This window comes from Prinia subflava, chromosome 2 (assembly GCF_021018805.1).
Source record: "Prinia subflava isolate CZ2003 ecotype Zambia chromosome 2, Cam_Psub_1.2, whole genome shotgun sequence".
Lineage (NCBI taxonomy): Eukaryota > Metazoa > Chordata > Aves > Passeriformes > Cisticolidae > Prinia > Prinia subflava.
Genome location: NC_086248.1, coordinates 3,037,635 through 3,062,424, shown reverse-complemented (window position 1 = coordinate 3,062,424; position 24,790 = coordinate 3,037,635). Strand labels below are relative to the sequence as shown.

The window sequence follows — 24,790 nt, the reverse complement described above, 5'->3', positions numbered from 1 at the left end:
TGTGGAACCCAGCAACAGTTGGGATAACAGGAATGGGCAGGAACTGATGCCCAAGGAATTCCACCTGAACATGGGGAAGAACTTTCCTGTGCAGTGACCAAGCCTTAAACAGATTGTCCAGAGAGGCTGTGGAGTCTCCTCACTGGGGATATTCCAGAATTATCTGGACAGAACCCTGTGCCCTGTGCTCTGGGATGGCCCTGCTGGAGCAGGGAGGTGGCACCAGTTGACCCACTGTGATCCCTTCCAACCTGACCCATCTCGGGATTCTGGGATTCCTTTTGCTGCTGAAAGCTCCTGTAGTTCTTGCTCAGACAGTTTTAACATGCAGCCAACAGCTCTTCCATGTCCCTCGGTGCCTCTCCATCATCAGCAGCCTTCAGGTGCCTCCCTGCAGCACAGCGAGAGCTGATCACCAGGCTGAGTTTGCATATGAAGAGCTGAGATTTGACAAAAAATGGATGCTGGCAAAAAAAAAAAAAAAATCAAAATTGCGCTCTCATCAGAAACGTGGAAATGCTGCTGTTCGAGTCTGCATCGCTGCACCTCCTTTCTCTGTACTCCAAACTTCCAAACCCTGTGCAGGCACAGCCTCTAAATTGCTGTGGGGGTCTGGGGTACCAAGGGCATTCCAAGGGAGGTGGGAATTCCCAGCCCTTCCATGCTGGAGCTCAGGAAGGGGCTGTAAATCTCTCCCTGTTGCCCGCGGTGGGGGAGGAGGGATACTTCAGGCAGGAGAAGGAAAAAAAGGGTGAAAAAAAAGAAAATAAAAGGCTGTGAAGGGGTTTCTCTCACAAAAGCTGAATGTGGGAATGTGGGAAGGGGCCTGGATGGTTGGGGGTCGCCGGCCAAGGTTTAACCCTTCGCAGCCCCAGCTTTGCACGGGTGGTGGCTCTGAGCCCCCAGATGTGTGCGTGATGTGTGTGGCGCTTTGGAGAGCGGTCCCCAGGTTTTGAGGGGTTAACCTCCAACTTGTGGTGAAGGAAGGAAGGAAACCCCCTCTGTCCCCGTCCTTTGATCCTGGACCCCACTCAGCCGGCAGCCGGGGCGCTGCCTCTCTCAGTCCCTCCTCAGAAGCAGCTCAAATGGTTCCTGGCCCCACTGGGGCAGCTGTGGAAGCAACAGGAGCTCCCCCAGCACAAAATTCAGGCACAGGCTGGTTCCTAAGCTGGTTCCTGCCCGGGGATGGATGGTACCAGCCAGGATGCCGCGAGACACCTCCCTGAAGCTTTCCCAGAGACGCTGCTGCATCCTTGCATCCTTCGGGAGCACAGCAGCTCTCCGGGCATCTCCTGCAAGCCTTGAGGGTACCTGCCCTGCACCGGAGCGCTCCATCCCTGCTCGCCACGCCGAAAGCATCGCCGATGTTCCTCCCTCTCCTGGGTGCCGGAGGATGTTTAGGACCCAGGCTGCGCAGCTCCTCCCTTTCAGGTCTCTCCAGGGTTATTGCTTGGTGGGAGGTAGGTTCAGGGCTCGGTGGTATGAATGAAAGAGAGAGAGGAAATCGGCACTGAAAAGCTCAAACTGGAATAGCTCGCCTGTCTCCAGGCAACAGCCCTGACGCAACCGCTGGGGAAAAAAAAAATAAAAAAGTCCCTTAAATGAAAAAAAAAAAAAAAATCAAACCCCAAACCAACAAACCAACCACCACACACACAGATTTCTGAAGCGAGACAGAGAGGAGGAGGATGAGCCAGACTCCGGGAGGAACTGGTGACACCGCTCCACTAACACCAACTTGGGGACCCGAGGTGCGAGGAGGGAGCCAAGATGTCCGTGCGATCCCCTCTGTGACCCCAGCCCCGGTGAGTTCCGTGCTCGGGGTGGCTTGGGGGGACAGAGCCGCCCCGGGGACACCGGGCACGGGAGCTGTGGGGGGACCCACGAACGTGGGGAGCAGCAGCGAGGGGTGATGGGGACCCCACCGGGCACCAGCTCGGCACTGCCGTGCTGCTCCTGCTGATTCTGGGCTTTGCAAAGTGTTCCCCCCCTGCCGCAATCTCGCCGACATTCCCTGGGGATGGCCGGCACAGTGGCTCCCCATTGACTGGGAATGCCTGAATCCTCCTTTCCGATGATGTTGGTGGATTTTGCTCCCAGCTGGGAGCAGCGTGGGGCTTCTCACCCGCCCGCTCCAGGAGGATTTTTCCGCCCTGGGTGTAGCAGGGAAGAGGCTGCCCGGGTTTCGGGACAGTCACCTGTTGCTCCCTCAGCCCCCAGCCCGAGAGAGGAGCCCCGGAAAGGTTTGTGGGGCTGTGCAGTGCAGACATGGTGGGATGAGCGCGGTGGCCTCGCAGGGCGTTGCTACCTCGGGTTTTTGAAGCAGGCACCGTGTGCTGAGCAGAGCAGGTTTCCACCTGCTCGGGTCTGGCCCTCGCAGCTCACGTTTACACCAAGGAGAGGGGGGTGGAAAAACAAAACCACCCAGCCAGAACTTCTTCAGAGCCTTTTATAACAGCTTGGGGCTAATTGTTAAAATAATAGCGCCGGCCCACACCCCTCGCAGCACGAGTGTTTGTGCAAGCCCAGCCCGAACGCCCCGGGGTGTTGCACACCAGGGCACCATCCCCATCCTGCAGCCCGGACCCGGGCAGGCTGACACCTCTCTGAGGACACCCCTCCCTGTTTCCCTGCGATGCTCCCCCTGTTATTCCACAATCCTGCACCCTCCGGAGCTTTTCTACATCGGGGACCTCAGCAGAGGGAGGAGGGGGATGATGAAAAGGGGGGGAAATGGATGAAAACCAAGTTGTGGCTCCCAGCTAGGAGCTGTGCCCAGTGATCCCTGTGGCTTTGTCTGCTCATCGCCTGTATCCGAGGAACTCCCCACTTTCCAGCGGGAACGAGCCTGTTTTGGCTGCTGTGTGTTTGCTCTGTGCCAGCCATCATTTCAGCTCACGGGAGCTGCTGCTGGTTTTTGCATCCCAGCTCTTCTCTGCTTTCAGATGCCCATCAGAGTCCCCTCCATCCTTCGGGGGGGGGTGGTCTGTGCACCACAAAAATCCAGCAGAACGGGAGGAATCCAGCTTCTGCCGGGCTCCGGGCTTGCAACAGCCCTGCAGCCATTAGGTGTTTGCAAAATGTAGCAGAGACACTGCAGGGAAGAAGAAAAAAAAAGAAATATAAAAATAATCAGGCTCAGAGCAGTGTAGCCCTTCTAGGGGGAGGGAGAGGAGGGTCTGTTTGCAGCCAGCAGATTTTAAATGATTTTAAATCCCACAGTGCAGCTCAGCACTGGGAGAAGACAGGTCTGAGGACAGAGGCTGGATGATCACGGTTTGGATAATTGGATGGGACAGGGGGCATGTAAAGGGGATTAGGAGGTCACTGAGGGGCTGACCCCACTCCCCTGATCATGTTAACTTGGAGCCTGGGGGTCTCCAGCGAGAGCTGGCCCTGGCGTTGTCCCTTCAGGGGCTGAGCTCGGTGCTGGGCAGATTGCAGCTCAACAAAACAAAAATAAAAAGGTTAGGTTTTATTTTTTGCTTTCTGAAAACACACCCTTGCATGCTGCATTTGGGGAAAAAATAACTCCCCATCCTAGTCTCCTGGGAAGAGAGCATTTCTCAGCCTGTCCTGGCTCATTCCCAAGGAATCCCAGCCCTTTTCATTACCCTGGGCACACGGGAACAGAGGTCCCCCCTCTCCTCACTGAAACTCAGCCGTGCTTGGAGTGGCAGCAGGAAAAAAGGGGAACAACCTCCTGTGCCACACCACGAGTCCTTTGGGGGCATTTTTGGGAACAGGCTAGCTGTGCCACCTCTGGGATTAGCTCCAGAACCTGCTGGGAGCCTGAGGAGAGTGTGGAGAGGAAACCCATGCCCATAATCCATGAATCCACAGAAGAACAACCGAGGGTGAACATGGTGACTTCACCAAGAGCCTGAAAACTTGCCTTTGCTTCTGCTCCTTAATCCTTTTCCTCCCAAGAGGAATCCTACCTGGTTTGGGCTGATGGGTTGAAAGCACTGACCCCGTTCAGCTCCCCAGTTTGCAGCTACTTCCAGCTGACTGGAAGACTGGTTTGCTGGAATGCCAAATACTTCTTCATGCAGGATTTCCACACAAAGCCTGGAGATCTGCTGATGGAGGGGAGCCTAACTGGCCTGAAAATGGAGCTGCAAGGGTCCATCTGAAGCAGGCAGCAGCCTCAGCCCTGCTGCCTCGGCAGGAGCCTGCTAGGAGCTGTGTGGAGGGATGAGGTGTAGTCGGGCAGGAAGGTGCAGATGTGTTTATTGAAACAGGTTCTGACTCTGCCGGTGATGCTGGAAATCAGCCAGGGAGAAGCGCCTTGGGGCAGGGAGTGCGAACTGGTCCCCTCTGATCTCACAGAATCACAGAATGGTTTGGGCTGGAAGGGAGGTCCCTTCCATAAAGCTCATCCACCCCCTTCCACCATCCCAGGTCACTCCAAGCCCCATCCAGCCTGGCCTTGGACACTTCCAGGAATGGGGCAGCCATCTCCCTATCCCTTCACTCCTCTGATGGATTTCCTGCAGCCCTCACTGCTCCCCCTCCTCCCTTGCAGTGTTCAGGGCTCTTTCTGGAGGCATTTGAGCAGGAGGATGAGCCACAGCAAACCCTCATCTTTCTCCAGGCCATATGTGAATGGAAATCCCCTCTTTTTCCCTTTTCCCCATTTTCCTGTGGATGCCATGTCCACATCTATGCTTGTAATGCCCATTTTGATCTCGTCAGTGCTGTCATTTTTCAATGGAGAAAGGAGCAAGCTCTCAGACAGGAGGGTGGCTGGAAGGTATCCATGTGGACTGTGTTCAGTGTCACTGAGGGCTCTGCTGTGACTCCTCCAGCATGGGCAGAGCCCTTTCCATCCTGTCCTGCCCCTCCTGAGCAGGCAGGGAGCTCCTGATCCTGACAGCACCAATTCCAGCCCTGGAACCTGGCCTGGCTTTGGGCTCAGACAGCTCTTCATGGTGCTGGAGTTTTGTCCTTTTGAAGGGAGGGAAGCTGAAGGTCACTTTGGGACCAGGCTGGTTTTCTGCAGGAGAGGATTTCAGCTGCTATAGAAAAGGATTGGGTGGGTAAACACTGAATTATAAAATCCAGGGGAACCAGCGTGGCATGGCCGGGGATTTGTTCTCTCTGCAGGATCCCTGTGCAGAGCAGCAGGATGGGGGGGCTCTGGCAGTCTGAGGAAGCCCCCAGCTCACCAAATGCACCCAGCACAGCAGCTCCTGTCCTGACAGAGCTCGTTCTGGGAAAAGGAGTGAGTGATGTGCAACCACCCTGAAAGGGAACCACCAGCCCCAGGGAGCTGCATGTTGATCCTGGTGGGTCTCTCCTTCCCTCACCCCATTCCTGAGGCCTCTGAGTCTCTGCTGCCCTGAGGATGCTCCGGAACATCCATCCACCTCCGTGAGCAGCTGGAGTCCTTACTCCATTGCTATGGCAACCCCTTCTCACAGGCATCTCCTCCTCTCTGCCCCTCTCCCAATCTGCAGCAGACACCCAGGGGGGGGGTCAGAGACCTCTGGGGGAGGAGGTCAGTCACCCCCACCCCATCCCTGTGTCTCTGCTGTGCAAGGAGGGAGGCAAACACAGCTCTCCCTGCACACAAGGCACTGTCCCCCACCCCTCGCTCCACCTCGGTGTTCCTTCATCCCACCTTTCCAGGCTCGGGGTCCTCCCCTGCTGCTGGGGGCTGCAGAGCTGGATGGTGGTGTTGGCAGGTTGGATTTACCCCAGGGATTTCCTCTGTAGGATCAGGGGGTATCTGCACAGTCCAGGGTGATCCCTGTGCAAACCTCCAGAGCCAATGATCAGGGGAACCCCATCCCAAACTCCATGGATCATAGGGGTGTCCCTGCACCGGGTGGGGTGAGAGTGTGGGCACCCAGATTGGACCTGGAGACACCAGAGGTGGATTCTGTACATCTCTGGAAATCCTCAGAGCTTTTTCCCTGAAGGCCAGTTGCACGGACTGACTTCTCAGTGAGAGGGAAACTGAGGCACAAAGGGGTTGAGGTGCTGTTTGAAGGTCATGCACAGGCTGAACCACTGCCTCTGCCCTGTTTGCTCCATGCCAGAAATGTCATCCATGATCTGTGCAGGCAAAAGGGCTTCTGTCAGCTGAGTTTTTGTCTCATATCGAGGCTTTTTTTCTTCTCAGCCTCCAGAGGAGCAGAATTCCTCTAACACAGGCTCCTGAAGTCACTGCTGCTCCCCAAATGGTGTTACAGAAATCCACAGTACAACAGGAATAGTGAAGGAAGAAGAGTAATTTGCTCCCCACACCTCCACCTTGGCTAATTGTTGAACTCCCAGTTTAACATTCCTCTTATTTCTCCATCCCAGACTTGTGCTTCTGCTGATCCCTTGGGGTAGGTCAGTTGACTTCTCCAAGGGAAACTTAACCCAAGAAAGAAATTAAAAGGGGTTTTTTTGTTGTTCTCTCAGTGATCTGTTGTGTTCTGTGCTTTCAGGATTCATCTAAGGGGAGGGGGGAACCCCTGAGCAGAGGTTTTTAGTGGAGTGTGAGCAAAGCCTCACCCTGTTTTGGGGCTGAACTCCTTACCCCTAATGAGGGGTGGCAGGAACTCCCTGTGGCAAGTGTGATAATGAGACAAATCAAGGATTAATCACTTAAATCCCCTCACACAGGCCAGCCCAGGGGGAGACTGGGAGTATGTGGATTTGAGCCAGAAGCAGGTTTGTTCCTGGGAACTGGGTAACTCTCAGGCACCAAAGGGTTTGTGTTACAGCACAAGGACATTTTTCACACACTCACAGCTTTCAGATCTCTTTCTCCACAGTGGTCTTTGATCCAAGTCCAAGACATTGATAGGAAATTAGAGGTGGCTCCCTTCTGTCACTTCAGAGCTGGGACAGGCTGGGGAAGAGAGCTGCCACTTTAGGGGGTGTCCCTGCAGGGCGAACGAGACCATTCATGTTCCACCAGAAAGTGAAGGATGGGCTGGATCAATGCTGCTTTTAGGGCAGAAAAACCAAATCTCCTCCAAAGCTGCTGGGAGCTGTGATGACAGGGAGGGGGGAATGACAGCAGGGTTGTGACAAAGGGGATGCTCCAAGCTGCTGTCCTGTTTTCATGGTCCAATGCTCTAAATGTTAACTGAGCTGTGCCCAGTGCTCAAACACCAGGGGCCATTCCCACCCTGAGGATTCCATACACGCTGAGGAACAGGACAAAAGAGTTTGTGTGGGGCTCTGTTTTGTAGCTGTGGCATTCAGAAAACCATAAAAATATGATCTTTGCTGGGGATTGGCAAATCCAGCAGCCCAGTGTGGAACTGCAGCAGACTCCTGCACTGCCGGGTTTGGGCCACCCCCAGCAATCTCCACAGAGGTCTCATAGGACAGAAAAAAAAAAACCAAAACGCTCAGAAACAGTGTTTTTAAAGTCATTACTTGTTTCCCTTTATTGATTTGGGGAGGCTGGAGTGGGCGAGGAAAGGTGGAAGAAAGGTGAATTCATCGACATGCCCTGAGCCCTTCAGAGCACCCCTCCAACAGGGCAACCCACGGCTTTCCCCTCTCTTTTTCAACAGAAGAAGGAAAATTGTTGCTGTTCCAGGCACGAGAGCTGTTGGCTTCAACCTGACAGAGCCTGTGAGTGCTCCCTCTCCCCGTAAAACTCTCATTAACATAAATAGGAGCAGGAAGGAGACCACAAGATGACTAATTCTCCACCCCCACACTGTCTGTGTGTACACTATCAGCTCCTCCTTCAGCTCATGTGCCCCCACACAATTGTTGGGATAAGTCTTGCTCTCACTCAGTGTTTATTTTAAATTGAATCTTCTTACTGAAAATGTTGGAGAGGTATAATTATGGTCTGGATTTCAGAGCTGCACATGCCTCTGTGGAAATGGCAGGGAGAAGAATGGCTGAGTAACTCTAGGAAGCTGCACACATCCTGCCTGGTTTTCCAGGCATCTCACCAGGCAGGCAGAAAAGCGTTTTGTTTTGTGCCTGACGTTCAGAGGAGAGCTCTGGATCTATTCCTAGCTCAGCTATAGATGAGCACACGACCTTGAGAATGTCTCTTGTCTGATCCTGCTGGCAAATGAATACAGAATCTGCCTGAGCTTAACTCTTGAAGAGTTGAGTCCTCTGCCCCTCCAGGGTTTGTCAGATCAGCTTTGGGCACAGCTTCCATGAGTGCTGACAGGAGGAGAAGAGGGGAGGAAGCTCCTGGCTTCTCTGTGCTGCTGCTCCTAAGGGGTGTTTACAAGGGACCATTCCCACTGGACAAACTGGACGTGGCCAGTGATGGAGACCACAAATCTGAGTCTCCCTGGGTGTCTGAACCCAAACCTGCCACCACCCCAGCTGGTTCCTGACATGGCTGGGACCATGTTCCTGACTGGAGCCAGAGGGGCAGGAGGGAGCTGAATCCTCAGGCCGCAGCTTTAGCAAACCCAGAACTAAGTCCAGACCTGTAAGACTGGAGGGGGGTGTGGTGTGGGGAAGGATAAGTCCCTCTTTCCTGTTCTCCTTTTGACTCAAACTCTTGGGAGAAGTTTGGCTTCACAGAATCACAGAATATTTTGAATTGGAAGGGACCTTAAAGCTCATCTCATTCCACCTCCTGCCATGGGCAGGGACACCTTCCACTATCCCAGGATGCTCCAAGCCCTGTCCAGCCTGGCCTTGGACACTTCCAGAGATCCAGGGGCAGCCACAGCTTCTCTGGGAAACCTGTGCCAGGGCCTCCTCACTTTCACAGGGTAGAATTTCTCCCTAATGTTTAATCCAAACTTCCCCTCTTTCAGGTTGTCCTTATTCATCTGGACCTGATTTGCCCAAATGGTGAAATGTGGGTTTGCCAGGCCAAAAATCAGCAAAACCAGACAGCCCAACATCCAGCATCAACCCCTGCTGTCTCCAGAGGACGTTGGGGTCTGGGAATGTGTCCTGGCCTTCTTGGCAAGCCCTCTGTGGCCTCTTGGGTTAAGATTGGAGGTGTAGGTAACCAGAGCTTTGCTAAAAGCCAGAGCTTGTCTGTTCCTGCCCCAGAGCACTCAGATAACTGAGGTGAGGCCACCCTCCCCAGCAGCACCTTGGCACTGAGCCTCTCCCAAAAACCTCACTCCCCTGCTCCAGCAAGAGCTGTCTCTCTTTCCTCACTCCCTTTTCCTTCTCAAAACCAATATTTTTTTTTTTTTCTTTTTAGGTGTTCATCCAAGGCTGGTTTGGTGCTTGAGCAGGGGCCCACACCCCAGCTGTCCTCCAGGGAGCTGTGTTGAGCACCTCGTGCCACCTGGTCAAACCTTGAGGGTTCTCATCTCCATCCTTGGTCCTTTCCAGCCCACCTCTATGCCTTTGGACCCCCAGGGAGGATGTCTGTGCCCCAAATCCAAATAGAAGAGGCTCTGGACAGCACGGATGCTGGCTCTGGGGGGGTTCCTCCTCCAGATGATCACCTGAGGACCCTCAAGGCATTGACAGAGAAGCTGAGACTGGAGACCAGGCGCCCTTCCTACTTGGAATGGAAGGCAAAGCTGGAGGAGCAGGCTTGGAAGAGCCCCCAGCCTGAGGGAGACGGGGAAGACGAGGCCACCAAGGCCAAAAAGAGCCCGGGGGAGACTGTCCCCATGAGGAAGGTGCAGCTGCACCTCAACGGGAGCCCTGCCCAGGACCAGGGGACTGTCACCTCAGGGAGGGTAGGCGGCTTTGAGAGCATCGACGAAGCTCTGACGTGGCTCAGGAAGGAGCTGGTAAGTGATTGCCTGTCCCTCTTAGCACAGATTTTCAAGGGGGATAAAAAAGAAGGAGTGGGGAAGCTCCTTGTTCCTACCTGCCTTCAGCCCCAGGTGGAAAGGCAGCAATCACTCATTGTATTTTCCATCACTCATTGTGTTTTCCATCGTTGTGTTTTTCCACACCTGGCTCTTCCAGGTTACTTTTTTCTTTTTCTGTTACCTCTTTCTTCTTTGTTACCTTTTTCTTTTTCTTCAAATCCAGTCCACATTTCAGTCATCCTCCCATCCCAGCCTTGGGCCCTGTCTCACACATCTGTTTATTTCTGCTGGACATTTCACAGAGAAGGAGAGGACAAAAATGCTTTGTCTTTTTTGTACTAGAAAAATCCAGAAAGCCAGGGCACAGGACTGGAATTCACCTTTTCTCTGTCACTTTGCTATCAAAAATTTGCTATCACAATTTTTTCCTGGGCCTGACCCAGCTCCCAGCCAAGCTCAGGAGTCAGCACAGCCAGGGGATAATTCCCAGGAGGATGCACCAAGCCTGACAGAGTTCAAGAAATGTTTGGAAAACCTTCTCAGGCACACAGAGTGATTTTGGGGTTGTCCTGTGCAGGGCCAGGAGTTGGATTCAATGTTCCTTGTGGGTCCCTTCCAGCTCAGGGTGATTTTCTGTGATTTTCTGGAGGTCGATAGGATGGATATGTCCCTGTCAGGGCAGCTGAAGTCAGAGCTGGAGACTGAGTTCAGGTGCTCTTCACAAGAGCAGAAGCAATCAGACACCAAAAGCACACTTCCCAGTGATCCTTCCCTTCTCCTCCCTGGCATGAAAAGTCTTTATTATTTGGCCCAAATCACTGGAAGTGACTCATGACACGTGGCTTTGTTTCTGTTGCCCAGTTGGAATTTTGCCTGTGAGTCCCAGCAGGAATATTTGCAGCGGGGGCTGGGACATCACTTTTAGCCAAAACTTGTGAAAATGTTCCTGTGCAGACTCTTTGTTTTTGAGAAGCACTGAAATCTTTGGTGAAAACTTTTGACAAATTTGAATAACAGTTTTAAAGGTTTCTTTGTGACTTTGCCTCAGATAATGTTGATTTGTCAACTCTCTGTTGCTGCATTCACCCTACTCCCTGATCCCCTGAGGATTTATTTACAGAGGTGGTTCTGGATATTGCACTTTGGTGACTTTGTTTCTCAGGATTGTGGCTTTCAGGAATTCAGGACCATTAGGAACAGCTTTGAGATGATCCCCTACAACCCCTCAGTGCTCTGGAGAACCTCAGCTCCAGATCTGTGACCTGAATCTGGGTGCAATCTTAAATCCACACTTGATGTAAACCCTGAATCTCAAGATGATCAAAGAGAGTAAGAAGCAGATTTTCCTTCTCATAACACTGGATTTTAAAAGATTTGGGGTTTTCTTTCAATCCCTGCCCATGATGGAAGTACAAATTTTCTTAGAGTCTGATTCTACCCCTCAGACGGGGGGTGTGGTATCTAAACCACCATCTGTCAAAACCTGAAAGTTTAAATTAAAGATGAGAAAAGGCCAAGCAAACCCTAATTGTTCCTCACTTTCCATTTCTCAGCCACTTAATTATACGGGTCCTTGCTGGATCTGGATGTGACTGGTAATTTAGAACAATTTCCCAAAAAGAGAGAGCAAAGTTTTGACTGACCACAGGGTGAAATAGCTGTGCTGGAGGCACGAGTGTGGGTAAGAGCTGCCAGCAGGCAGAGGGAGCACAGCCAGGCCAGCCCATCACACGGTGCTGGAACCAAAAGGTGCATTTCACATTACATTTCAAGGGTGAAATCCAGTTTCTTGTGAAATAAAGGAACAAGCTTCCAAACATCCCAACTCAGACAAGATTTTTCCTTGCTTTTCCTCATGTTGTGGTAGCAAAGCCATCAGGAAGACCAGAAACCAACCAGATCCTGGGCTGATGCCCCAGTGTGGGCAGCAGGGGAGGGGGGATTCTGCCCCTCTGCCTCTCTCTGCCCCACCTGCAGAGCTGTGACCCAGCACAGGAAGGACCTGGAGCTTCTGGAAAGATCCAGAGGAGGCACCAGGGTGATCAGAGGGATGGAGCAGCTCTGCTGTGGGAAAGACTGAGAGGATTGGGAGTGTTCAGCCTGGAGAAGGCTTTGGGATGAGCTAATTGTGCTCTTCCAGCTCCTGAAGGAGCCTATAAGAAAGATAGGGATGGATTTTGGACAAGACCCTGGAGGGACAGGACAAGGGGCAATAGCTTCCCACTGCCAGAGGGCAGGGATAGATGGGATATTGGGAAGGAATTGTTCCCTGTGAGGGTGGTCAGGGCACCCAGAGCAGCTGTGGCTGCCCCTGGATTCCTGGAAATGTCCAAGGCCAGGTTGGACAAGGCTTGGAACAACCTGGGCTAGTGGAAGGTGTCCCTGCCCATGGCAGGAAGGAACAGGATGATCTTTAAAGTCCCTTCCAACCCAAAACATTCCACAATTCTGTGACTCCTTGATGTGGTTATTTAGGGTCTGGAAGATTCACCTATCCAATGAAAGGGCAAAAGCTGGTGAATGTGGGATTCTTTCCACGCAGGGAAGAAGTGCAGCAGCCCTGTCCTTACGGGATGAAATGCAGCTCCATCACCCCCAGCCCTCAGCACAGCTCCCAGCGTGTTCAGGCTGTTTCAACAGCATCACCCTGGAATGGTTCTGGCTTGTCCCAGGGAGAATCCTGCCAAGCACTTGGAGCTTCAGGAGTTTGCACACGCTGGGGACTGTTCCCAACAGGCAGTTGGTACAGGACCACCCAGTTTTGGATTTAACCCTATCCCAGCCAAAAGCAGCAGAGGCAGGAGAGGGTAAATTTGGTACTGTCACAGAAGGGGTTAGGTTGGGAAAGCCCTCTCAGATCATTGAGTCCAACCACTCCCCAGCACTACCAAGGCCAGCACTAAACTGAGTCCCCAAGCCACATCCACACAGCTTCCAAATTCCTCCAGGAACAGGGATTCTGCTGTCCTGGGCAGCTGTGCCAGGCTGGCAATCTTTTTGCTGCAGAATTTTTTCCTAATATCCAATTTAAATCTCTCTTGGTGTAACCTGAGGCCATTTCCTCTTGCCCTATCTCTTGTTACTCCCAATCTGCACAGAAGTCATCATCTGACACTGCAAGAAATTTTCCTCTTTGTCTCCAGAGTCTGCCCTGATTTGGCTCAAGCCAGGTTCAGGCTGCTCATGTTGAGAGGTGAAAAAAAAATACAAACCCAAGGCTTTATTGTCCATCTGCTTTTCTGGGCCTGTCATCTCAGGTGACCTGTCCCAGCCCCTGGTTCTGCACTCCAGGCCCTGCCCCGGGTTTGTAGGGCTGACAAAACCCCACAGAGCCTCAGCCACGTCAGCGGGGCCCTGCTGAGGACCTGGCCCTGAGAAGCTGATTTATTCAGACACGCAGACTGCTCTTGTTTTTGTGTGCTGGGAGGCTCTGTGGAGGTGTAGGAGCAAATTGCAGCTCTCAGCGTGTGCTGAGCTGCCCCAGGGCTGGAGCGTTTCCCTCCCCAGCTCCTCCTGCCTCTTCTTTGCCCTTGTGTTTGCCTTTGCACTGTCAAGTGTGGCAGCTCCTCGTCTGTGCTGAGGGCAAAAACGTCACCAGCCCAGGGAGGGTGACAGACTCAAGGGCTGGAGGGGTCACACTTTGCTCTTTGTTTTTGAAATTTGCCAGGTTTTACCAGTTATAAAGTTAAGCACTCAAAGTCCTCTCCCTCCTAAGTATGGCTAAAGTACAACCCTATGAACAGGGACATCTTAGAACAGTTCTTTGTCCTTTTAGGAAAAACAAGTTTACTACCTCAAATTCACCAGTTTGGCACTGAAATCTGAGGGGTGTGAGCCAGAATGCAGGAAAGACTTGAAAAGGAACACAAATGTCTGATGATCCCTCCTGGGAAATCATTAAACACCCGTGTCCTGTTGGTCAGATTATTTTTTATTAAATATTAAGTGCCTTTATTTCCATTTGGGATACTCATACTGGCTGAATAAGTGCTTGAGTGAATTTAAACAATGATGCAGCACCAAATTTCTTCATTATGAGGGTGGGGAGGCCCTGGCACAGGGTGCCCAGAGAAGCTGTGGCTGCCCCTGGATTCCTGACAGTGTCCAAGACCAGGTTGGACAGGGCTTGGAGCAGCCTGGGATAGTGGAACCCCATGGCAGGGGGTGGAATGGGATGAGTTTTAAGGTCCTTTTCAACCCAAACCATTCTGTGACTCTGTGACCTCTACTGTTAAATTGCTGAAATTTAAGGGAAGGAGTTCAGGATTTATTATGGAACAGGATGATCCCTAAGGGTCCATTTGGGTGCAGCCACCCTGTTCTGGGGAGAGAGAGAGACAACACAGCCTAAACAGCTCTGAGGAAGAGTGAGGTTTGGGATCCGTGACAGGCTTTGCATGGTCCAGCTGGCAAAGATCTCTTGGGATTTGGTGGTGGGTAACTCCCAGGTGCTCCAGAAGGATCTGGGATAACACATCTGGGGCTGTGGGTTGCACCACAAGGGTGGGAGCACCTAAAATGAGCCATGACAGGGTGGTGTGGGAGCAGCTTTGAAGAAGCCCCAAACCAACACACAGACAGTGTGGACTTGTCTGAAAGGTTTGGCAGGGATCTGACAAGCGGCCTGTGCTTCTTTGTGCTTGAATCCAAGTGGCTGCACTCAGGAAAGTGCCAATTCACATTTCAGTTCCTTTTGATCTTTTGGAAATAAAAAGAGCTGGCCCTGTGGGACCAGCTGCCTCTCCACAGAGCATCCCCCTGAGCTTCATGGACCAGGCTGGGACCTTATCCATGGGACTCTTCTCTTTTTAGAAGAGAGGGAAATCTCAAAGAGCTCCTCGTGTCCATGCCTTGAGGTGCTGTCTGCTGAAAATCCCCCAAAAGCAATGCAGAGAAAAGATGGACTGCTGGAAATGGGAAAATTATTGGCCTTCCTGCCTGTTGAAGGCAAAATTGAAGGCCACTGCTTGTAGCTATTAAGGATGAGCCACCTAGACTGGAAAACAGGAAAGGATGCACGCAAAGCTTTTTCTTTCTCACCCATATTAAACATCCCTGAAAGACTCTGAGGCTCCATCCAAGCAGAAAATCCTCCCGAGGTTCATAAGATCTGGTGGTCCAGCTTTGCATTTCAATCCAGCAGTTGCTTCACTGCTAGGAAGTGAACCTGTGTTTGGTGCCCCCTTCCAGCCTGGGAAGTTCAACCCAGCCTCCTGTCCATCCCAACATTCCCCAACCATGCTGGTGAGAAACAGCTGGGGCTGGGTGTGCAGAGAGAGGCAGAATGGGTTAAAATGTTGGTTTTTATCAGCAAGATGTACCTAAGGCTCTTCCTGCCCTGGCTGTGAGAGGATCAAAGGAAACCAAAAGCCTGGCTTCTGCTGGATGCTGCCCGTGTGGGATCCTGCTGGCACCTCACACAGATAAACTGGAGTGTGGAATTACCTCGTGGTGATGGCCCCGTGGGTGAGCTCTGCAAACCAAAACCCCACAGCTTCCCGTGATGTGGCCCCTGTAATCCCATTATTCATTCCCAGGCAGCTTTGTGGAGCTCTGCTGGCCCGAGAGTGCTGCTTTTAAAGGGACATCACTCATCCTTTCCAGCAATTGTTTGGTCCTCAGCATGGGATGGGGGGAATGGTTTTAGTATTTGTGGAGAGCCTCTGGGAAAGGGAAGGAGAGTGAGGATTTCTGGGTTCTGGAAGGGTTTGAACAGGGCAGTGTTCAATGGGACAACTCCATGGAAGCAGGGCAGGGGTTTGCATCTCAAGCCAAGCCCCAGGGATGAGTGTGGGGAGTAAGAGTTCGTGCCCTGCAGAGCAGCTCAGCTTTCATGCTCCACCCTCAGCCCGGCTGTCACCTCACAGAGCTGGCTCCACAGGACCTGTCACCAGGCAAGGAACTCCCAAGCCCGTGGGAAGACAAGGCAGCCTTCCAAGGAGCACAGGCCGTGACAGCCCTCAGCCCATCTTCCATCTCCTCCTGGTGTGCATCATCCTCTCATAGAAACATGGAATTGTTAAGGTTGGGAAAGCCCTCGAAGAGCATCCAGTCCAATTGTTAACCCAGCACTGCCAAGGCCACCACTAAACCGTGTCCCCAAGTGCCACATCCACATGGTTTTAGTCAACCATTGCCAGGCTTGGTTCCTTATATTTATTTTCTGGAGGTCTTTGCCTTCCAGCTTACAGGAAATCAAACTGATTCCTCAAAAGAGAAGGAAAACAAGGACCAGTCAAAAAAACCTAAAGCTGGTCTGCAAGAGAAAAAAAGCACCTATAATTCACACCCCTCTGCACAATGGCCTCACAATTCTCTTTTGAATGTCTTTTTTTTTTTGGCAGCAGAGGCTTTTTTAATCCTACATTCCTCCAAATATTCAGTGAAAGCCTTTGATGCCATTTCTTAGGTAACTTGATACACCAAGAAGAAAGAATGACCCAGGGTCACTTCAATAACACCTGTGATCACCTCCCTGATAAAAAGGCAGCATTTGTTGTGAGACAGGGAAAAATATGAACAGAGTGATTTTTTTTTATTATTATTGTGACTCAGGTGGGAGCATAAAAACCTGCCAAGTGGCATTGCTTTGCTGGGGGCACAGGTCTGAGAGGAAATAGTGGGGGTTTTTGATAAAGGTAAATGACCACAAGCCTGACAGCAATTTGAGAGAGATTTCCTGAGAGAGAGAGAGAGAGAGAGAGAGAGAGAGAGATTCACTCAGAGATTGGTACAAAGGTGATTTAATCCTCTTCAGACAGCCAAGCTGGAGTCTTATTGCTGGCTGGGAGCATCAGGGAAGCTCCTCCAGGATGCCTCTGTAGTGTCAGAGAATCAGAATGGCTTGGGTTTGCAGGGACTTAGATACTAGAAAATAATTCTTCCCTGTGAGAGTGGTGAGGTCCTGGGACAGGTTCCTATCCCTGGAAGTGTCCAAGGCCAGGTTGGACAGGGCTTGGAGCACCTGGGATGGTGGAAGATGTCCCTGCCCATGGCAGGGGGTGGAACTGGATGATTTTTAGGATCTCTTTCAGCCCAAACCATTCTGAGATTCTCTGATTGCCTGGAGGAGGAGGGATTATGGCACAAGATAAAGCAACCCCGAGGCTGCTTTGGTTCACAGCCTCCTTGCAGCAGCCCTTGTGTCAGGCAGGGAAAGGTCTCATGTAGGAATATCAGGGTCTCTGTGGGGTCTCTCAAGGGGAACTTTCCCTCCTCCTTTCCCTTGTGCATCTTCATGCACAAACCACCAGGCCAGGAATAATTTACTCCCTTCCCTGGGAGCTACATCTGTACCCAGAAATTGAGCAGCTCATTTTCAGGCCTGGAAACTGATATGGTCTGACCACATCCATGCTGCTGAAATCCAGGAAAGGGAAGTTTATCCCAAAATGTAGACTCACAGAGTCCTAGCACTGGCTAAGTTGGAAGGGACCTTGGAGATCATCCTGTGCCAAACCCCTTCTGGTGAGCCCGTTGAGCTTCTTTTCTTTGTAACTTTTGTGGTTTTGTTGCTTTTCTGTGAGGAGGGAGGTGGGGTGGGAAGTGGGAATTGGCTTGATCTGCCTTTCCAGCCCTGCCTGCTCCTGTTTGCCAGGCTGATTCCCATACCAAGGGTTCACCTCTTTCCTTCACTACCCACAGCATCCTGTGGCAATGAATTTTCTTAATTATGAGTTGGATTTTTTTTTTTTTTAAATAAAAGACCTCTTTCATTTCATTACTTCTGAATCTTCCACCTTCCCAAGGCACATCCAGGGGAGCAAAAAATACCACCAAAACACTTAGGTCATTAGCTTGGAGGTTGTAGTTCTCTGTCCTCTGGGAAACCATGGAGGTCCCATCCTGAGAGCCACTTCAAATCACCGAGATAAAATAAACCACAGGGAAGGTGGAGTCTGTCATGGACCAGCTCTGATTTATGCAGGCTGGAAACCCAGGCTGAGTATTTGGGGATCAGTTATTTGGTGTTCTTTTAATTGGTCCTTTCCACCTCTAATTGCTCTGTGTCCCTGTGGCTGCTGCCTTATGAGCAAAATTAATTTGGGCTTTGTTTAATGTTGAGATGGAGGCTCTGAAGCCTGACAGATACCCAAGCCAACAGCTTTGGCACTGATTTAATTCCAGTTTCCTGGTGTTCCTGAAAACACGAGCAGGCATGGGATTTCTCGATTGTTTAAAATTCCCCCTCGAAGCTGGTATTTTTTTTTGGGATGCATTGCTGGCTTGGCAGATCCCTGTCTCCCTCACAGATCGAGCACCTCTAGATGAGTTCACAGAATCAGCTAGGTTGGAAAAGACCTTTGAGATTGAGCCCAACCTATGAACTAACACCACCTTGTCCACCAGACCATGACACATTCAGCCTTTTTAAACACCTCCAGGGATGGTGACTCCACAATGCCCATTCCATGCCCAATCACTCTTTCTGTGAAGAACTTTTCCCTAATGCCCAGCCTAAACTTCCTCTGGAGCAGATTAAGGCAGTGTCCCCTCATCCTGTTGCTGCTTCCCTGGCAGCAGAACCCTACCCCCACCTGGCTGCACCCTCCTGTCAGGGAGTTGTGGAGAGTGATGAGGTCTCCCCTGAGCCTCCTTTTCTCCAGGCTGAGCCCCTTTCCCAGCTCCTTTAGCCACTCCTCACAGTGCTCCAGACTCTTTCCCAGCCTCATCACCCTTCTCTGGACACGTTCAAGCACCAAAACACCCTCCCATTCCCCATGGTCTGGAGCAGCCTCGGGCAGGGAGGCAGCAAACTATTGACAATTGATAGAGAGAAGGGAACACTGATTCAGTGATCAGAACTCAATTTTACTCAGATTTTCCAAAAGCTTATATACCATTTCAGGAAGGCTAATCATTTTCTACTGCAATAACCAGCTTACAGATCATACAGACAACTCATACATCTTTTGTTTGCAGAAGTTGGGTTGAACCTCCTCTCTTCCCGTTAGCAGGTTTTAATCCCGTCCTCTGTAATCTTCAAAGCTCTGTTTGTTCCTGCCATGGCATCTTGGTTATCAAACCAGATGTGCTAATTAAGTCTGTTTGACTCTCTGTCCCATGTTGTACTGGTTTGAAAGCAAAACTAGTGAGACTCCAAGTCAGAAATACAATTTAATAGAGAGAGAAGAACAAACAACAAGAAAGGTAAAAATAAAATAAAGTAAAGCAAAGCAAAGTAAAGTAAAGTAAAATAAAGTAAAGTAAAATAAAATAAAGTAAAATAAAGTAAAATAGTGTAAAATAGAGTAAAGTAAAATAAAATAGAGTAAAGTAAAATAAAATAAAATAAAATAAAATAAAATAAAATAAAATAAAATAAAATAAAATAAAATAAAATAAAATAAAATAAAATAAAATAAAATCAATAGTACAAAGGACCACTGACAGAGTCAGAATGCAAACCTGACACCCTGTTGGTCAGGGTGTTGGAAGCAGCCTGAATTAAGTCCTTCCAGAGTGACAGATGTGGCTCTGTTGGAGTAGAGATGATCTTCAAGAAAAGGGTCCAATCTTCCTCTGGGAATCCAGTGGAAACAGGCTGCTCTGGAGTCCCTGTGTCCCCATTTTATCTGGGTAGGGAATGACTGGCTCCTCCCCACTGGCTGGAGCATCTCACAGTGGGATGATGGAATGTGTGGTGGCACTGGTGAGCCTCAATGGCCCATTAACAGCAGATATCCCCCAGAGAGGGAGAAAAAGTCAGTGAAAGAGATAAGGAGGCCCTGCCTTATCTGGTGTTATCAGGTGTCCCATTAACAGAAGGCATCTGCCCTCTTTCCCCCCTAGAATTACAAGAGATAAAGAACAATATCTCCCAACCAGTTTCAACAGATGAAAATAGAATACACATTTTTGGTTACATTTCTCAACCCTAGACACCCGTCCACAGAGAACTTGCCACTAAACCCCCTCTTCCCTCCCCACTGCAGGCAGAAATGCGCCTGCAGGACCAGCAGCTGGCCCGGCAGCTGATGCGGCTGCGCAGCGACATCAACAAGCTGAAGATCGAGCAGACGTGCCACCTGCACCAGCGCATGCTCAACGACGCCACCTACGAGCTGGAGGAGAGGGACGAGCTCGCCGACCTCTTCTGCGACTTCCCCCTCGTGAGCTCCTTCAGCCTCTCCACGCCCCTCAAGCTCATCGGGGTCACCAAGATGAACATCAACTCCCGCCGGTTCTCGCTGTGCTGAACGAGGCGGGACGGAGAGGGAAGGATGGGGGAGAAAGAGGGAAAGGGCTCCCTCTGCCTCGTGGCTGGGTGAGGAGAGGCCAACGAGGAGCAGAGGGAAGGGGAGAAAACAGGGAGCCTGCCGCTGGTGTTGGTGGCAGCGTAGAGGTGGGCACTGGAGCGGCCCGGGGATGCTCGTGGGGAAGGCAGGACCTGCATGGGAGGAGCCTGGGGAGCATCCAGACCCAACACATCACTCAGATCCTTTGCCAAGTCCCTTCTCCTCCTCTGCCTCCCACAGGACGCAGCTCGGTGTGGGTGGTTGTGCTCAAAAATCAAAGGAGGGGTCAAAAATCAGCCACAAAGCGAAATCCCTCTTCCCTTCCCCTTCCCCTCCTCCCAGGCTGGAGCAACAACCTCCATGGATGTCCCCTTGGGCACCAACCCTCAGCCTCTGCTGCTCCAAGTGAGGGATCCATGGGGCTGTTTCGGGTGGGAAGTTGATTTCCAGTGGGAAAGAGGCCTCCCAGCAAGCAAAGGACTGTGGGTTAAATGGTATCAGCCCCAAGAAGTGATGAGAAGATGTGTTTGTTGGATTGCTCCATAGAGTCCAGGGCACTACAGCTTCATTTTGCCTGTGATATAGATTATGGATTCTCCATGGGCACAGAGATTCCAGCTGACCAGAAGTCTCCTGGAAGTCATGCCCAGAGCAATACACATTTCTGATCCTGTTGGATCCCGTTGTCAGCCACAAGACACTCTGTTGTTCACCCTGCAGACAAGGAAGTGTTGTACCCAAAGCATCTCCTGTCAGAGAGATCCCCAGGCTGACACCCCCAGCAGCAGCACCAGCAAACCCTGGATACTTTGAAGCAACACACATCAGAGAGAGGAACTTCAAGAGGAGAAAGGGGACTTTTGGGTAATGAACTCAAAGTGGGACTTAAAATTAGAGGGAGAAATTGCTATGATGAGCTTTGGACCTGCAGCAACACAGGGGGTTCCCTCCCTGCCCAGCAGAATGTGAGATGGATGCTGTATTTTCTTGCCTTTCAGTGCACACAGCTGCCTGTACCTGGCACGGGGGCAGAGGCCCAGCAAGGGACTCCAGGGGTCTCGCCATGGCAATTTGGGGACACCTAGCACCCAAGACAGTACAGATCAAGCGTGGATGCCTTCAGGCTCTCCCTCCTGTGCCCACACCGCTCCTGACCCTGTCAGAGTGGAACAATCCTGCTCATGGTGACCCTGCCCGTGGCAGGAGGGTTGGAACCAGACGATTTTTACAGTCCTGTCCGACCCAAACCATTCCACGATCTCAGCCCAACTCTGCTCCTCACCACGTGCCCCAGCAGGAGCAGCTCTTGGCTGAGCAGGCCTGGCTGTGTCAGCCTGGCAAGGAGCAGGAGCAGCAATCCCGCTGCTCTGGAACGTGTCGATGTGCCTGTAGCTGTCTGTGAGCTCTGTGTGTGTGTGTGTCACTCGCTGTGTGTGTGCATCGTGCCTCTCCCGGGAGGCTCCGGGCTGGGTTTGCCCCAAAACGTGACGGGAAACGGGATCCGGCCAGACCCCGACGCCCCTGGGAAGATGCAAGGGGGCTTCCAGGCCTGGGGCTCCACTGGGAGTGTGGGGTTGGTGCAGAGAGGACAAATAATTCATGTGCCTCCACTGGTGTGCGGGGTTGGGACAAATTAAGGGGTTCACAGACATGTGGGGACTTGGAGCTGAGACTCCATCCCCCACAGCCCCTGGGTGATGCCTCCCCATCAACTCCAAAGCTCCCTGATCTTTTCCTTCTGCCAAGGAAGGAGGAATTTTAGGCACCAGAGCTTTATCTACACCGTCAGCACCATGCCTGGGTGCTGAATCTTGTGCTCCCCAGGTGAGGAAAGTTTATTTTGGATTGTGACCAGACCGTCACTTGGCCTCTGGACAAGACAACCAGCCACAGTGCCGTTCAGTTTACTAGGAGCAGCCTTATTTCCCCATGGACATCTTGGAAAAAAAAAAGAAACTCATTTCATTAAAATTCTTCTTTGTTTACTTTTTTCATAAAAATAAATCAGTTTGTGTCTCACATGTTGATTTTCAGAGGCGTTTTCAATCAGAAGATAGAAATGATGGTTTTTCCATGAAAATAATGCCTTGGAAAGGGGGATTCCTTCTCTCTAGGGTCAGCTGGAGTCGAGTACAGAGTGGGCTCTTGTCTGGTAGCCAAAAGCAGGAGGTTAATTCAAATACAGTCTTAGTGAGTCATTACACGTGGCATCAGAAAATCGGATGTCTGGGCTCCAAACATGTATTTTCTGCATTAAGGGGGACAACGGATGGGTGTAACTGCCAGCTGTTTGTCAAAATGCACAATTTTTTTAATTATAAAACCTCTGTCTGTATTGATTTTTGCCTCTGGTCTCTCACTGTGTTGGGGAAGCTGCAGGATGGTGTGCTCCAGGATTACAGGTGTGCCAGGTTTTTTCCTGGCAGGTTTTTGTATCCACTCACACCCATCAGCTCCACCTGGCAATCCAGGAGAGATGGGAGGAAAATAAGGTGGGAGCACTTATGGTGTATTTGGACAAAAACACATGGGAAAGAAAGCAACTAAAATAAAAAATATTTTTATGTTAGTTTGCCACTGAGTGAAAAGTGGGTCCAGGCACTTCAAATATATCAGGTTAGGGAGGATAAATAAATAAAAATAAGTCTGATTTTTGCTGAATTTTGCTTAAAATAAAAAGTCATCCAAATGTTGGGTTAAATTCAAGAAACAGGACAACTCATTGCTCCCACCACAAAATTCCCAGAGAGGAGCCTGCAGGTCTCAGCTGTCCACAGGGAGAGGATTCAAACCCTCGTGTGCTGGTCCCTCTCCTGTGGCTTGGAGCCACATTCCCTTTCCCAGATGTCTGGAGAGAAAATCTGGTGGAAATCAAGGCTGGTCCTGCTGAAGTCCATCCTAAAGATGCTTTTTTGTGGACCAACAAATCAAAGCTGCATCTCCATCTGGAGCAGCACCAGTGGCTGCTGCTACATCTCTTGGAAGCAGGAATCTTCTGGGCACAGATTCCAGTGTTGTCCTCACCCATCCAGCAGTGAGACACGTTCCCCATGAAGTGAAAGAGCCAGTTTGAGACTAATCCATGGGGATAATTAACTGCATTTTTAATTTAGGTGGGCAGGCTGGACAACCGTGGATTTTTCCAGGCTAACTGGAAGATAAAATTTCCGATTATTTTTCCTTGCCCCCAAAAGCTCAATGCAAATTTTAAGGGTTGGGGGAGGGGGTCAGTCTAGCATTTTAATTGGATAAATTTTGCTTTTACTCACAATGTAAACACTTTGCTTAAAATTCTTTGCTTAGGAAGAAATTCTTCAGTGTGAGGGCAGTGAGGCCCTGGCACAGGGTGCCCAGAAAAGCTGTGGCTGCCCCTGGATCCCTGGAAGTGTCCAAGGCCAGGTTGGACAGGTCTTGGATCAACCTGGAATAGTGGGAGGTGTCTCTGTCCATGGCTAGGTGTTGGAACTGATTAATTATTAAGATCCCTTCCAACCTAAACTATTCTGGGATTCTGCAAAAATAGTTCTAAAATTTTTAAATTACAGCTGAGACATTAACACTTCATTTTCATTCAAACATTGTCTTGCTATTAACTGTTAAAAATTTTTCCTTGAAAGGAGCCTTAATAAAACTTTTCCACTTTCTCTTTTCCAGCTAGACCCAATCCCTGAAGTTTTAGTCACTCCAAAGCTCTACATTTTTACCATGAAAAAATCAGTTAAAAATTAATTGGCCCAGCTTTCTTTTTTCTTTTTACTTCCTTTGGTTCAATTAAGAGGAAGCACAAAGCAATTTTGTACATTTTACTTCACAATCAGCTGGCTGCTCTCCCTGGCATGGGCTGCCCCACGACCTAGTAATGGACAGGACCTTGCTCCTCTGTCAAAGCCCCAAGCAGAAATGATGAAAAGGGTCATTGTTCCCAGGAAAGTGTCTCATTCCTCACACTTTTGGCACTGGGAAGTGCTATCCCATAATCAGTGAGTGATTCGAGGTCTCCCACAGTCACCCCCATAAAACCTTAATTAAATTCGGTCACAGAAGTGCCACACTGTGTCTCCTTCCACCAGGAAAGCCAAGGAATGACACAGTGAAGGACTTAAAGACTGAGTTTTCAGATTGACTCTGCTACACAGGATTTCAACCATCACATTTTAACCTTTTTTATAGATGTAGATATGGATATGTATTGAGAAAAAAATCCCAGCTGGAGCTTCCCAGCACCTCGTGGGTTTATTTCACAGCCTGACGCTGTCTGCTGAGTGGGTTTTCCTTCAGATCAAGGCAGACAGGAGGAGGGGGAAGGGGAAAACAAGGGATTGCAAGGAGGAGGTGGCAGGCTCCACAGCAGAGCCGGAGCCAGACTCGCTTCCCCCGCTGCACATTTTACAACCAAGCGTTGAGTCTGAGGGGATGCACACACGGGAGTGAGACATCCCAAAATCCCGGGAGAAACCACCCTCTGGCATCACTCATAAACCAGGTGCTGGCCAGAGGAGCCCTGCAGCAGCACCCAAAGGTGTGCAAACCACTCCTAAAACCCTCGCTCATCTCCGTGTGACCTGGGAAATCTGGGAAGCTGATTGGCACCAGCACTGCCCTCTCCTCTCCAGGCACAGGACATTCCTGAGTCCTGGATGATCACACTCACTCCTGGGAGCCCCAGGTTCCAATGGTTGGGAAGTGAAGGTGAAATGCAAATGTGGCATTTAAGGTAATTGATCAAATATGGGGAAAACTCCTGATTTCAGCCTTTCTTCTCCTATCTTTTCAAACTATTTTATGAAGAAGGATCAAGAAACCACCTTCACCCACCCATCATTCAGAGCA

The 24,790-nt window shown here is 50.7% G+C and overlaps 1 protein-coding gene across 1 annotated transcript; it reads left to right on the top strand.

Annotated features, from left to right (window-relative positions):
- Positions 1-1,602: 1,602 nt before the first annotated feature.
- On the top strand, positions 1,603-22,906 carry FAM167A (family with sequence similarity 167 member A). The gene is made up of 3 exons (XM_063423253.1): positions 1,603-1,805; positions 9,155-9,698; positions 19,658-22,906. The coding sequence occupies exons 2-3, from the start codon at positions 9,321-9,323 to the stop codon at positions 19,919-19,921; spliced, it is 642 nt and encodes a 213-aa protein (XP_063279323.1). The 5' UTR covers positions 1,603-1,805; positions 9,155-9,320; the 3' UTR covers positions 19,922-22,906.
- Positions 22,907-24,790: the final 1,884 nt, after the last annotated feature.

Bases quoted from the DNA above. Each gene is read 5' to 3' on its own strand.
- FAM167A (XM_063423253.1), top strand. From the start codon at position 9,321: ATGTCTGTGCCCCAAATCCAAATAGAAGAGGCTCTGGACAGCACGGAT. The intron at 9,699-19,657 runs GTAAGTGATTGC...TCCCCACTGCAG, and splicing joins CGTGGCTCAGGAAGGAGCTG to GCAGAAATGCGCCTGCAGGA.